A 13,140-nucleotide genomic window follows, 5' to 3' on the forward strand; every position below is an offset into this window, starting at 1 on the left:
ATTATGTTGTATACAATACCATTCAAAAGTGTGGGGTCTGTAAGACTTTTTAATGTTTTTGAAAGACACTTATTCTTGTACAGTGATATTGTGAAATATTATTACAATCTAAAATAACTGTTTTCTATTTTAATGTATTTTAAAATGTAATTCATTCCTGTGATGGCAAATCAAATTTTTCAGTGTCACATGATCCTTCAGAAATCATTATAATATGTTGATTTGCTGCTCAGGGACATTCCTTTTTATTACTTCATCAATTTAATGTGTGAATAAGCCGAGTATTCATTTCTTTAAAAAAAAATACCCCAGACTTTTGAACTGTAGTGTATATCATATCTTGATAGGATTAAAAGAAAAAAGCTTGTCTATGTCAGACAGAAAGAGTGATTCATTCTGTCTAAGTGCCATGTCTCTGCCATTCCAACAGCAAACCCTTGAGAATAACTTAACCAATCTGGTGAAGAGGAACAGTGAGCTGGAGAACCAGATGGCCAAACTCATCCAGATTTGTCAACAGGTGGAGGTGAGTCCAGGCAAATGTATCATTATAATCTTCATCCTTCACATCACCATCATTATCATCATCATACTCATTTCATTCCACCTTCAGTTATTTTCCCCACATCTGCAGATGTGTTTTTGACAGTTATACAAACAAATTAGTTTACATTTTATTTTTAGTTACAACGTGGTTCTGATTTCTTGCCCAAATGCTTCTCAGATTCAAGGCTATTCCAGGGTTGCAGTTACAAAATGTTAAGATTAACAAGATACATTAAGATTAATGTATATTTGATAGTTAAGTTATTATTTAGATGATTGTTGCAGTTATATGGTTCTGTGTTTGTATGAATGTTTTATGTGATTGTGTGGGTTTTCTTCAGGTATCAATGAATGTTTTTTTTTTTTATTCACAGTCCAGTAGTCGCCTGTATGAGCAGCTTTTTTCATGGCTTGTCCTGTAGTCTTGTACTGACATTAATTTTCTTTCAATTTAACTGCTGAGCCAAAGGCTAGAAGAGCCTCCAAGACTGTAGCATACTAAATGTTCTGACCATATTTGTGCAGGACAAAGCTCTGAGGACATCAGAAGTTACAGGGACTGATGGCAGCTGTACAAAGTACACAGGCTACACCGTGATTTCAATTTGAATGAACATTAAAACAAACAGTAAAACAATTTGTGCGTTTCAAAACGAAGCCAAAGAGCGGCAACTGGTTTTACGGTGTTCTGCCTTTGTTTATCATGGGCTGTTGGAAGTTACTGTTAAGACAACCCATTATTTTCTCAAAAAAACAATGGAATTGACTCAAGATACTTATCCACATGATAAAGGAGGTCTTGAATGTGCCAAAAATATCAATAACTCATTTTCGACCAAAAACGAAGTTATGGTCTTTTGCCTTTGCACGGCAGACTGGACCTTTGGTAAGTTGTAAGGAACACTATATTGAGTCCAATCTTTAGTTTAAACTGATAATTGTTTGTTTTACTCAATTTCCCCTTTTAAATCCAGTCACGCTGCAGGCTCTTTTGCCAATCAGTCCGGCTGGGGGGGGCGTGTTCCGGCGGGAAAGTGACGTCAACGCATTCCCTCTATACTCTTTATATAGCCCCGCCCCTTTTCAGCGCTGCGCTCGTTGTGTTCTGTCTTCCAGTTTGTATTTCCACAGCATGAAGGTCATTTTTTAATCAACCTCTCGTTTTAAAATCTTCTCAGTCTACTGACATTTCTTATGACATCGGCTTCAAACATTACAATGCTCATGATAACTTTCGTTAACTCTGCAATAAGTAAATACACATCACCAGCTAATTACTCTTTGACAGCGATGTCATAGAAATATATAGAGCTACAGCAAAAATGGAAGTTCAAACACAACAAAAAGGCTGCGCACTTATTCTCTGGTGCATAAAGTCTATATTTGCAGCTACTGTTTGGTAGTGATGTGGCATATTTATGCATACACATCAGCACACATGATAAACGGTTCTTTTGAAAGTCAATTAGTATTTATCTTCGAATCAAAGCTTATTAAATGCAAGACAAACAAGGCACCAGGGATATATTTAGGCCTTTGCTTGATGTCACCTTGAACATCGGCTGAGGAAGTTGTTCTTACTCCAAATATGACTCAAGATCAGCACTAAGACATCAGGCACAAGGGAAATTCAAATGTGAGCATCCTTTTTAATGACTCTGTCAGGATGGTTGTCCTTGCCGTTTGAGAAAAGAAAGCAGGTGACAAGCCATTGTTACTTCATTAGCTGAATCCGTCTTGTTGAAACCCAGGGGGACTGCATGCGTATCACGTCTCTGACCTCAGCTGAACCGCACATAAAAAATCTGTGCATAGCACCGGCTGCTTTGAGCACACAAACAATGTAGATCACAACTCAGCTGAGTGAGTTTGAACAGTTTGAAGCATTTAAAAACAGCTTTCTGCAGTAAATCCCCAGCTACATGTAAGGTGATTTAAAACCGTTAAACCAATCCAAAAAAAGGTTTAACTGCCTTCCGTGTGATTTTTCTACATAATTATTAAAGTCTAGATCCATTATTCAGGCCTGGCTGTTGTAAGAATAATCATTGAACAGCTTGTCAATCTTCAGAAGTCGGCCAGGCCTGCTGTGTCATGTTTATTTGAAAGGCACAGTAAATTATTGAGGATTGAATGAGGTGTGATAATGTTAAAGCAGATTTCAGGGACACTGTAAATTAAATGTCTTGGAGATTAAATGCTGAAGGTTTGACCCAAAATTCCTCAGCTGTGAACTTTGTTCTTCCTTTGAATTTATATATGAACTGACATGAACAGAAAATGTGCATCAAAATGCAACATCTAGAGTTTTACTTTTCAAGCAGCCAGTTCAATTATGCTATTTTGCTCTTTACTCTTGTAGTCATGATAAAGTACATAATATATTCAGGTCAGTTCAGTTCTATCCATACCTTAAAAAGGACCATTTAAACACCTTTACTTCTCAAATTATGAATATTTTGATTAAATGATTTATGTAACTGCTTTAACAAAAAAAATTGACTTTTTTTCTTCAGTGGAACTCAAAAGAAACTATCATGAGAAATCAATGTTGTTTTATGTCCTTACAATGGAGATCAGTAAGATAAATTTGTATTTTTGTTGTTGTTGTTGTTGTTGTTTATCCCATTGACTTTCATTAAATGTACAAACAAAGACATTTGAAACATTCTTCAAAATATCTTCTTTTGTGTTCCACAGAAGAAAGAATGTCAAATTATGACAAAAGTTCCATTTATTTCTGTTTATTTCTTTAAATCCCTTGTAATGCTGCTATAGTTGAGTTTCAATTGTAAGTGCATTACTGTGGCCAAACTGAGACCCAAAAAGCATACAAATCAGAATTATCTTCCATGGTAATTAACATTTTGCCACATATGCTGATAATATAATGTGAATGTGCTATAAATTATTTATGTAATTATAAAAAAAAATGCCCAAATTAGCCAACCAAAAGACTTTGAGATGCTTTCTGCCTGTCAATCATTTTCACAGGACAGCCCATATGAGAGACGCAGGAAGCTGTCTGGTTTTTGCTGTGGATCATTCAAGTTAAGCAGCATATTCAGCCTCATAAGCAGTTTTCAGTTGTCTGTTTGAACTTGTATAAAAATTTGACTTGAGTCAATGTGTATTGAACACATCATTACTTTGAATACTGTAACTTTCCCCTAGAGTATATAGCTGGGTATGGCCATAAGATGTCTGTCAACAAGGGCATCATCTGGAATGCATCACTTTCTGTTTTAAGGGTAACATCTGCTAACATCAGAAAATCTCAAAGCAGATTCACACAAAAACATCTGCTTGAGTATAGTTAAACTAGCATTAAACAGTGAATGAATGCAATGTATTGCAGATGCAAACTCTCTACAAATTATGTTATCCAGATGAAAATACATCAAATTGACCCTTCGGCATTTGTGTTGTATGAGAGGAACATCTGCAGTGATGTTTACAGCCGTCTTTGTAAGCGTTATATGAAACATAGCATATATGGCAAAGTTTTCTATGAATTCCATTAGACGAAGTGTTTTAGGAGATGTCCTAAGAGAGTCCCTGTATAAATAACTCATGAGGGATGCTGTCAGGGGACTGAAGGTGTCTGGGGAACTTTGCACTTTCAATTGGGAATTTCCATTTTAGCTTTGGTGATTTGAAGCCTGGCCTCCATCAGTCCCTTGCTTGACATTTCAGGTGCTCTCTCTGGGCCACTGTGGGTTATTAGCCCTGTGGTGCAAGGGACACTTTGTTTTGTTGCTGTTCCACCGAGTGTACATGTGTGCAGCAATGTGGTGAGGGCCGCCACACTGTGATGCATATGCCTCTCCCTCATCCATTTTTAACAGGGCCACTTGGACTCTCCGGTGATGAGACAAGCCCCATAGGAGCGCCTTGTACAGCCGTGCACTTAGAGCACTCAGACCTGCCCCATCTGTCAGCATATGGGAAAGATACACAGTAATCAGAGCTGCCACAAAAAAACAGACCTCTGCTCAGTGGCATCTGTTCAACAGCACTTTAGATTGTTTATGTACCCAAACTGAACCGCTGGAGCTCATTAACAACCTTTTTATAGCGGCCAGTGTCTTTCCCGCCCTGTGGATTAGCAGATTAAGGATGTGGCAATATGAAGAGATAAAGGTCAGGAATTGATGAGCTTCGTCAATAATGAGTCTTGTGGCAGTCATTACATGCAGTGCACATTATCATCTGGGCTTAATCCAAAAATAACTTAAGTAAATATGTGCATGCATTCTTGAATATTTTTACGGTTAAATGTACACAAAAAAAAATTCCCCTCAGCCTGTGCTTGTGGAATTAAATACTGCAAAAATGGTTTTCTTACTCAGTAGACAATTTTGTCTTGTTTTATTATTGTGTAACTCAGTTTTTCTTCTCAGGTAAATGTATCTTGGTTTAAGAATCCTGGATAACAAGATTAAAAGTAGTGATGAAGTTTTTTTTTTTTTTTTTTTGTATAGCAAGGATATTGATATTTGCTAAAATAGCTACAATATTCTGGATTAAGTCTGCAAATACCTGCAGTATGAGGATCCAATAGGGTTACAAGGTTTAGTCACAAGCTCTTTTTAATACTTTTTATTGGTTAAATATTTGCAAAACCCACAGACAGACGTAAAGGGTGACTACTTGATTTATAAAAATAAAAAAAGGACGAAATATGGAGATGCGAGGTTTCCGCCTGACACTGACATTATATATATAATTGTAGATATTTAATGTATTTTTTATCTACATTTTGACACTGCTTGATACATATTTACAATTTATCCAAAAAGATTACATCATGATAATATCTGTGTACTGAATTGTTATTTGTCTTCTTTCTCACATTTATTTATCCCTCAATATTGTGTTTTACTTTACATCTCACCACCTTTCCCTTTCTTTGTCTGGATTCAGATGTGTAACTTTTCAAACTACCATATTACTTCTAAACTTTTTCAGCATTTCATGCACTGGTTTTCCTTCAGGATATGCAAGTCTAGTTTATTATGTGGCCTACATTGCACAATGTCACAAAGGCACTACAGTATGTTAAGTTGGCAAAATGGTCCCGATGGAGCAAGCTAGGGTATTCGAAACTACATTTACGTTGCATATACTTTTATGTAGTAATCTAATGTAGTTTTGAATACCCTAGCTTGCTTCAGCAGGACGAATTTGCAACTTAACAACATTTTCAACATATTAGGTTTTTAAATAAAATCCATGTTAAACTGCCTTTAAGACTCAGCATAAGTGTTTGTAAGGGATTGCAGACTCTCTTTTTCTTTTGGTACTAGACCCCAATCCACAATGATACAGTCTTTCCTGAGTGTCCAATAAACATTAATCCAGTCCAGGCCAGTCTAAATGCGTAGACAACGTGTAGACACACTTTATAGGTGTCAGCATGTGTCTGCCAAAGTGCGAGTCGAGTCAGCCTTCAGGGTCTTTGCTGACTTACAACAGGCCAGTAGGGTGAGGGCGCCACGGTAAAGTGGGGTCACGCATCACTTCCCTACCAACCTCAGAAGAGTCCTTTATAGTCCCTAGAATAGCTATGGGGATGTATTTAATCCCCAGTGGAAGGACAGCGTGCTTAGAGGTCTGATAAGGAACACATCAACAGCAGGAGACATCCATCAGTGCACTCGTCCACTGAGCCAGAACGCGCAGAGATAGTGGTGGATAGGGAGGGATGGTTGCTGTGCTTCAGACTAACTATATGTGTCCTCTGGCTTTTTTTTTTTATTCTATTCTATTCTCTAGATCAGCTGAGCGATAGAATTGTACCAAGGATCGATGACAGCGAATCATCTAAAAGATAGTAAATGCTCAACTTTGTGCAAAATACCAATCTTTCATTGTGGATAGACTGACTGGGTGTTAAATTGGGCATTTTGACTTAAAGTTAGCATTTTTCTGACTATAATGATGCATATGTTTTAGGGATGCACGATATATCAACCACCATATCGGTATCGGATGATATCAGTTCATTTTTAATGTTATTGTTATCGGCCTAATAAGAAAATTTGTGTGATATATCAAAGCCGATAAATAATGGATTATTTCCTTCAGATGAGACAATTCAGATGCACACTGTTCACCATGATGGTTTTGAATTGCTTGAAATATGATGGAAATCACTTCAAAAAAAGGAAAATACAGTTCAGTGCAACATGTGCAGCAAGTCTGTCATAAAGACTACATAAAATTAATGTGAGACCATCATTTTAATTCTGTGTTTGGGACATGGCTTTTAATGGTGAGACTTTTATTTTTGTAATCAGGCTCTCAGAAATGACATAAAAATGTATTCCCTCATTGGATTTAGATTTATCGGCCAATATATCGGTTATCGGCTTTCAAACATAAAGAAATTATCGGTTATCGGTATTGGCCAAAATGTTAATATTGGTTCATCCCTACTACATTTGATGAATTTATTGACTGCACATATGAGCTGTCCTGTGAAAATTATCATTTTAAATGGGATCGAAGCCATGACAGTAATAAAGAATGGTGTGAATTATTTTTTTTATTATCTGTTTATTTAAATGTGTGCGTGTGTGATAAACACAAATGAAGTGGATCAATCTTGAATAATAATCTTTGTGTATGGATTGGGTAGTACTGTGATGGATTTTTGATGGGATATCACTACCTTGTGTAATTACTTACAGGGATGATCTGAGGAAGGAATGTCTGAAATGTCTCCTTTCCGTAATGACATGGTCCACATCACTCCAGACAGGACATTTTGCATAAACTGAAGCAGAGACGCTGGGGAAACTTAATTATTCCAGTGGACTGATTAAGTGCCATTGTATTTCTTTATGCAACTCTTTGCTCTTATCTGCAGGTGAACACAGCCATGCATGAAGCCAAGCTGGTGGAGGAGTGTGATGAATTGGTGGAGATAATTCGCCAGAGGAAACAGGTCATTGCTGTCAAGATCAAAGAATCCAAGGTACAGTTTCTCTCTATTTGCACCACCGAGACATATTAGGGTGACCAGAATTGTAATTTTAAGTCAGACTTGTATCTCGCACTTGGGTCATATTTAAGAAGGTTTTCGATTTGCTTTTAGGTGGAAGCTAAAACTTTTTAGCTTGTTTCATTTTCACCTAAAAATGGAAATTTCATAATTTAATTACACTCATTCAAGAAGGTATTTTGAAAAATGTTTCAGTGGTTTTTTTCTTTTATTTGTTTGTTTGTTGTCCAAATAATGAATGTCAGTGGGAGCACAGTGTTGTTTTGTACCCTTTTGACTTTCATTGTATGGACAAAAACAGCTGAAACATTCCTCCAAACATCTTCTACAGAAGAACGAAAGTCATACAGGTTTGGAATGACTTGAGAGTGGGTAAATAATGATGACAGACTTCATTTTTTGGTGAATGTTTCCTTTAAAACACACATGGCAGAGAAACAGATTTTCAGAGCTCAAGCCTTCACTCACTTAAAGAAACCTATTTGAATTCGATTCTCGACAATATGTCACACGGCGCACAAATACAGAGTTGACATTTCTAACACATCTTTCAGAACATGTCACTACCCCTGTTATAGCAAGAGAGAGACTGTCAGGCTCTGTTGGACCCTACGCTGTGCGGAGAGATTGGTGATGTGTCTGATGACAAGATGGAGAAAAAGCAGAGGAAATCACAGCATATTTTCCCTGTGTGAATTAAAAACTTCCCCTTTTTAAACGTGTGTTAAGGTTAAGCTGGTGCAGATGAGTAATAATATGGTTGTGAGGACATCAGTTGTGGCTGTAGAGATCTTGTCAGAAAGTCCACAGGCCAAAGTGAGGTGGCCGTCGAGTGAGGTTGCAGTGAAGTGTAAAGATGCTACTTGAACAGGATTGTTGAAGTTATGACAGGAAGCTTGGCTGGTTGAAGCGGACCCTGGCCATGTGGCATCACTTAAGAAGCTTCCCTTGTGTAACAGAAACCGGGCCTCGATAATCTTCACCAGCAAAAACATAAACAGCCGGCCAGTACACTGGACAGCACTGTTCTCCTCCGGGACACTAAAAAATAGACACTTACGAATATAACTAATGCTAAACTAAAGATTTTTTTTCTTTACAAGGGCCAAAATAAAGAGAAATGTAACCAATGGTATGTTCATTTGCATTAAGTATATGAAGAAAATGGTATGTATATATATATATATGCATATACAGTATATGCAGTAAAAATAAATGTACTGTAAAATAAATTTGAACAAATATTTCATAAGCATATTACTTTACAGTGGGAGAATACTTTCGTCCAAAACTGAAGAATCAGATTTCGTGCTCCAGTTCATCTGTGTGTAGTGTTTTGTTTTTGATAGTGAGCATGCAGCACACAGGCACTTCATCTTGACAGCCTGAATTCACACTCTTATCAAGTAGGGATTTGAGCAACGAGACAGGCCTGTGTTTCTCTGTTTTAGGGTAGTGTGATGTGAGAGTCCCAGACAAATGCAGTAATCTCCATCAGAAGTGTCTACGTAAGGCCTTCAGTGATGTACTCTCGCGCGGCAGCCCCGAGTTGACATGCACAGCCTGCAACATGAGATTATGTCTGGCCTTTTGCAAACATCAGTAATGCAGCTCCAGCACAAAGTGCCTGTAACTCTAGTATTAAGGAGGCTTTTGGAATCATAAACCCAGATGCAAAGATTAAGATTTGATCTAAGGCTTTAGCTGTTCAGCCTGGTTTGTTACTGGTTTGTTTTTGAATGATTTTCTATTTATTTTTCTGATGGAGTCCAATTTCTTTAATGCCGTCCTGAAATTCCGAAACTTTTTGGCAGTAAACCATCTGATCAAAGCGAATCATTTGAAGCTGTCTTTAAGAAATGCGGTCAGATTCGGATTTGATCTAATGCAATCCACTGCGGCACAGAGCAACGTTTTCTTCTCTCCTAATTTCTTGATTTATCTGAATGCCTCAAATGATTCCTTCGTGTCAAACATCTCATTCCTCTATTGAATTACACTGTGACATAGGCTAGATCCTGCTTAACCGATTTAACTGGCTTATTGAGGAAGCATAGCTAATGTCTCTCATTCTCTCGCAAAAGAAAATATTATGTATACGCACATGAAACATGCGGTTATATGAGTAAAAGCTGATTCATAGTGAATCTGTGGTCAGGTAATGTGGGCGGTATGAGCAAAATCTTATTTCATGCTATTGAATATATCATATTGTGGCAGTGGTATATATACGATTGCTTTATATAGCTAAAATTCTTTTATTTTTTCTGTTAATTCAATACGAAGCATGGGATGTAGTAATGCCTATTTTTGGAAAATCTAGAGAATTATATATGCTTTGCAGATCAAATGCACAACATTACATTTGATTAATTTATTTTTGTAATGAATCTTGACGGACACAAACCAAAATATATTCTCATACACTACTATTAAAAAGTTTGGGCCCAGTCATTTAAAAAATATATAAATAATAATACTTTTTGTCAGCAAGGATGCATTCAATTGATTAACAGTTAAGACATGAATCTTATAAAAAAAAAATAAAAAAAAATCAACTTACAATAAATGAAGTTACATTAAACTTTCTATTTATCAAAGAATCCTGAAAAAAAGTATCACAGTTTCCACAAAAATATTAAGTAGCACAACTGCTCTTTTAACATTGATAATAATAGAAATGATTTCATATTCAAGACATTTTCAGAAACATTAAAAAAAAAGAATCTTACCAACCCCAAACTTTTTAACGGTAGTATAACTGTATGATACAGTAAGCCTGGATCAGTGCAAACTAAGCACATTCACAGTGAATCTAATATTAGTCAATTCTAATTGGATAAGCTACATTTGAAGTCCTTGTAAAGTAGCCGAAATAAGCTGACCTGTGACCACACATTAGTTAAATTCTATATTAATGCAGAGAGATGAATTTTATACAAGGACAGGGAAAATCTGAAAAGCTACCCAGCTAGACACTAGAAATATTAAACATTTAAAGCTATTTCAACAACATTAAATTAGATTCTTTGTACAGCGGTCTGAATTTGGCCATACTCTTTTCTTGATAACATCTCTGAGACTTTGTCTAATTGATTTGGCTCACAAATTTTTTACAGACATCCAATACAGCATGAAATATGCATTAGATTTTCCTTTCGGACGTTTTAACAGTGCTAATTCAGTGAGCCTTTAAAGAGTGTTCTATGTTTTTTTTAAGAATTAGAGGATTAGAATCCATCACTTTATTGTTTCTCTGCTGTAATTACACAAAAAAGCAAAAAAAAGCAAAGTGCTCATTTAGCTCTGATGATGAGCCAAGGGGCGATAATGAGTTTTTGATTTTAAAAAAAAAAAAAGCTCCATTAGGGTCTATTATTTTTCAAACATCTTGGAGACCGTAAACATATGTAATATTAATAGCTTAGCAAGTTGCGATAACAGCCCCATACATATATCTCTCATATAACACTGTGAATAGATTGTAATAGCTTGTGTGTGTGTTGGGTTTAGGTGATGAAGTTGAGGAAGTTGGCTCAGCAGATTGCGAACTGCAGACAGTGCCTGGAGCGCTCGAGTGCCCTCATCACACAGGCTGAGCACAGCCTGAAGGAGAACGACCACGCCCGCTTCCTCCAGACGGCCAGGAATGTGGCTGAGAGGTGAGACTGCACACACACACACACACACACACACCAGCACTTCTTACCGCTGCCAGCGTGAAGGCAACTTTCAGCTACTCTGCACATTTCCTGGTGCCGCCCCCTCCTTTCAGCTCTGTTGCTTGTGGCTTATATTCACAGTAATACAAAATATGCCTTAAGGACTCAATATTTAACAACATTTGTGCAGCATCAGGTGTGGAGAAAGACTTTGTGGTGTCATGCTTTTTACAAAACTGGGATTTTTTTGGTGCTGTCTGATTGCCATCTATCAAACCTTTGCTATTATAAGCCTGATCATCACCTCTCCAAATGCCTTTCTGGCTTTTTGCAATACTGAGTGTTAGGATATTGAGTCTCGACTGACAGCTTTCAAATGCTTGCACGCGTTCAAGCGCACATGCCTTACGGTGATACAACAGTGTGTGAGAACAGTCAAATGCACTTCTTGGTTAAAATAACTGTCTTGGTGAGCAATGCATGTGAACAGTTTGACATATCTGTGCATTAGACAGTGTAAATGTAGCATAATAGACCTGATGCTGGGTGTATAATAATATTAATAAAACAACAATTTTGACAAAAAGAGAAGAAAAAAAACTGCTTACTTCTCTTAATGTTTTTGTTGTTGTTCTGTATTTGTGACTGTTTACTTTATATATACTGTTTTATATATATATATATATATATATATATATATATATATATATATATATATATATATATATATATATTTGTTATTATTACTGTATTTATTATTCATATTTAAACAGGCAGTGTAAACCAAGGAGTGTGGTCAATAGCATTTTTGTTTGCTGTAGAATCCTTTTTTTTTTTTAAATCAAGAACCTTAAAATTTCAGTGTTTTTTGGCATCCCTATCCCAATCCCTGTCTTTTATATTATTTGAATTTGCCGCACACATTTCTCTGCATTGAGTGCTGCCAGATGCTGTTTATAATTCTGTCACTTTGGGTGAAATCACATCCAGCCTTACTGTCTGTAAATAGACTGTTGTAAATAGAAACATTTAGAAATTAATTGCCAGTCCCTCTTTCCACCCAGAGTTGCCATGGCCACCGCCTCCTCCCAGGTCCTCATCCCAGATGTCAATCTGAACCAGGCTTTTGACAATTTTGCCCTTGATTTCTCCAGAGAAAAGAAAATCCTGGAAGGACTGGATTACTTGACAGGTAAAATCAGTGAGAAATCTGAAACCACCTTCAACGAGTGTTTTCCTTGTATCTAGTGCAAAGTTAATGAATACATGGCCAGAATTAAATCAACCATCCTTGGCAGAACCAAATCAATACGTCCTGTCTTGACGCTTGCCTTCTTTTCCAGCACCCAACCCTCCCTCTATACGTGAAGAGCTCTGCACAGCCTCTCATGACACCATTACAGTGCACTGGACTTCTGAAGATGAATTCAGCGTCACCTCCTATGAGCTTCAGTACACCATCTACACTGGCCAGACCAACTTCATCAGTGAGTCTAAATACACGCCTTACACAGCACAGGATCTCACTCTTTTACCATCAATCCCTCATTTATACTTTTCAACTGCTTTTGCTTCTATACGCAACCGTTACATTAGAGCTTCTAGTATCATCAAGTGACTTTACAAAGGCTGAATAGGAACATTTTGCAACTTTTGTAAAGAAAAAACATTATAGCCTAAATATTATAGAAAACATGTATGTGACTTTTTTTATTTATTTAATTTCCAATTTATTTTATTTATACATATACATTACCTTTCAGAAGTGTGATTTCTGTAAGAATTTTAGTTTTTTTTAAAGAATTCCTGTATGCTCACCAAGGCTACATTTATTCAATTATTCAATCATTCATTGATCAAAATTACAATAAAAGATACAATTTTTTCTATTTAAATGTATTCTAACTATTTATTCCTGTAATG

The 13,140-nt window shown here is 36.6% G+C and overlaps 1 protein-coding gene across 9 annotated transcripts in view; it reads left to right on the top strand.

Annotated features, from left to right (window-relative positions):
* The window catches only part of mid2 (midline 2), a 102,718-nt gene that overhangs the window by 68,021 nt on the left and 21,557 nt on the right, over positions 1-13,140 (top strand). For all 9 annotated transcript variants that reach the window (XR_013823497.1, XR_013823498.1, XR_013823499.1 and 6 more), the window contains 5 exons: positions 431-526; positions 7,421-7,528; positions 11,069-11,217; positions 12,282-12,409; positions 12,561-12,704. Coding sequence is in view for 1 of the 9 variants with exons in the window: in XM_079892552.1 (XP_079748678.1) it covers positions 431-526; positions 7,421-7,528; positions 11,069-11,217; positions 12,282-12,409; positions 12,561-12,704 (625 nt within the window). In the remaining 8 variants the exon portion in view is untranslated. The remainder of the gene's footprint in view (positions 1-430; positions 527-7,420; positions 7,529-11,068; positions 11,218-12,281; positions 12,410-12,560; positions 12,705-13,140) is intronic.

Source organism: Squalius cephalus (assembly GCF_949319135.1).
Source record: "Squalius cephalus genome assembly, chromosome: 14".
NCBI lineage: Eukaryota > Metazoa > Chordata > Actinopteri > Cypriniformes > Leuciscidae > Squalius > Squalius cephalus.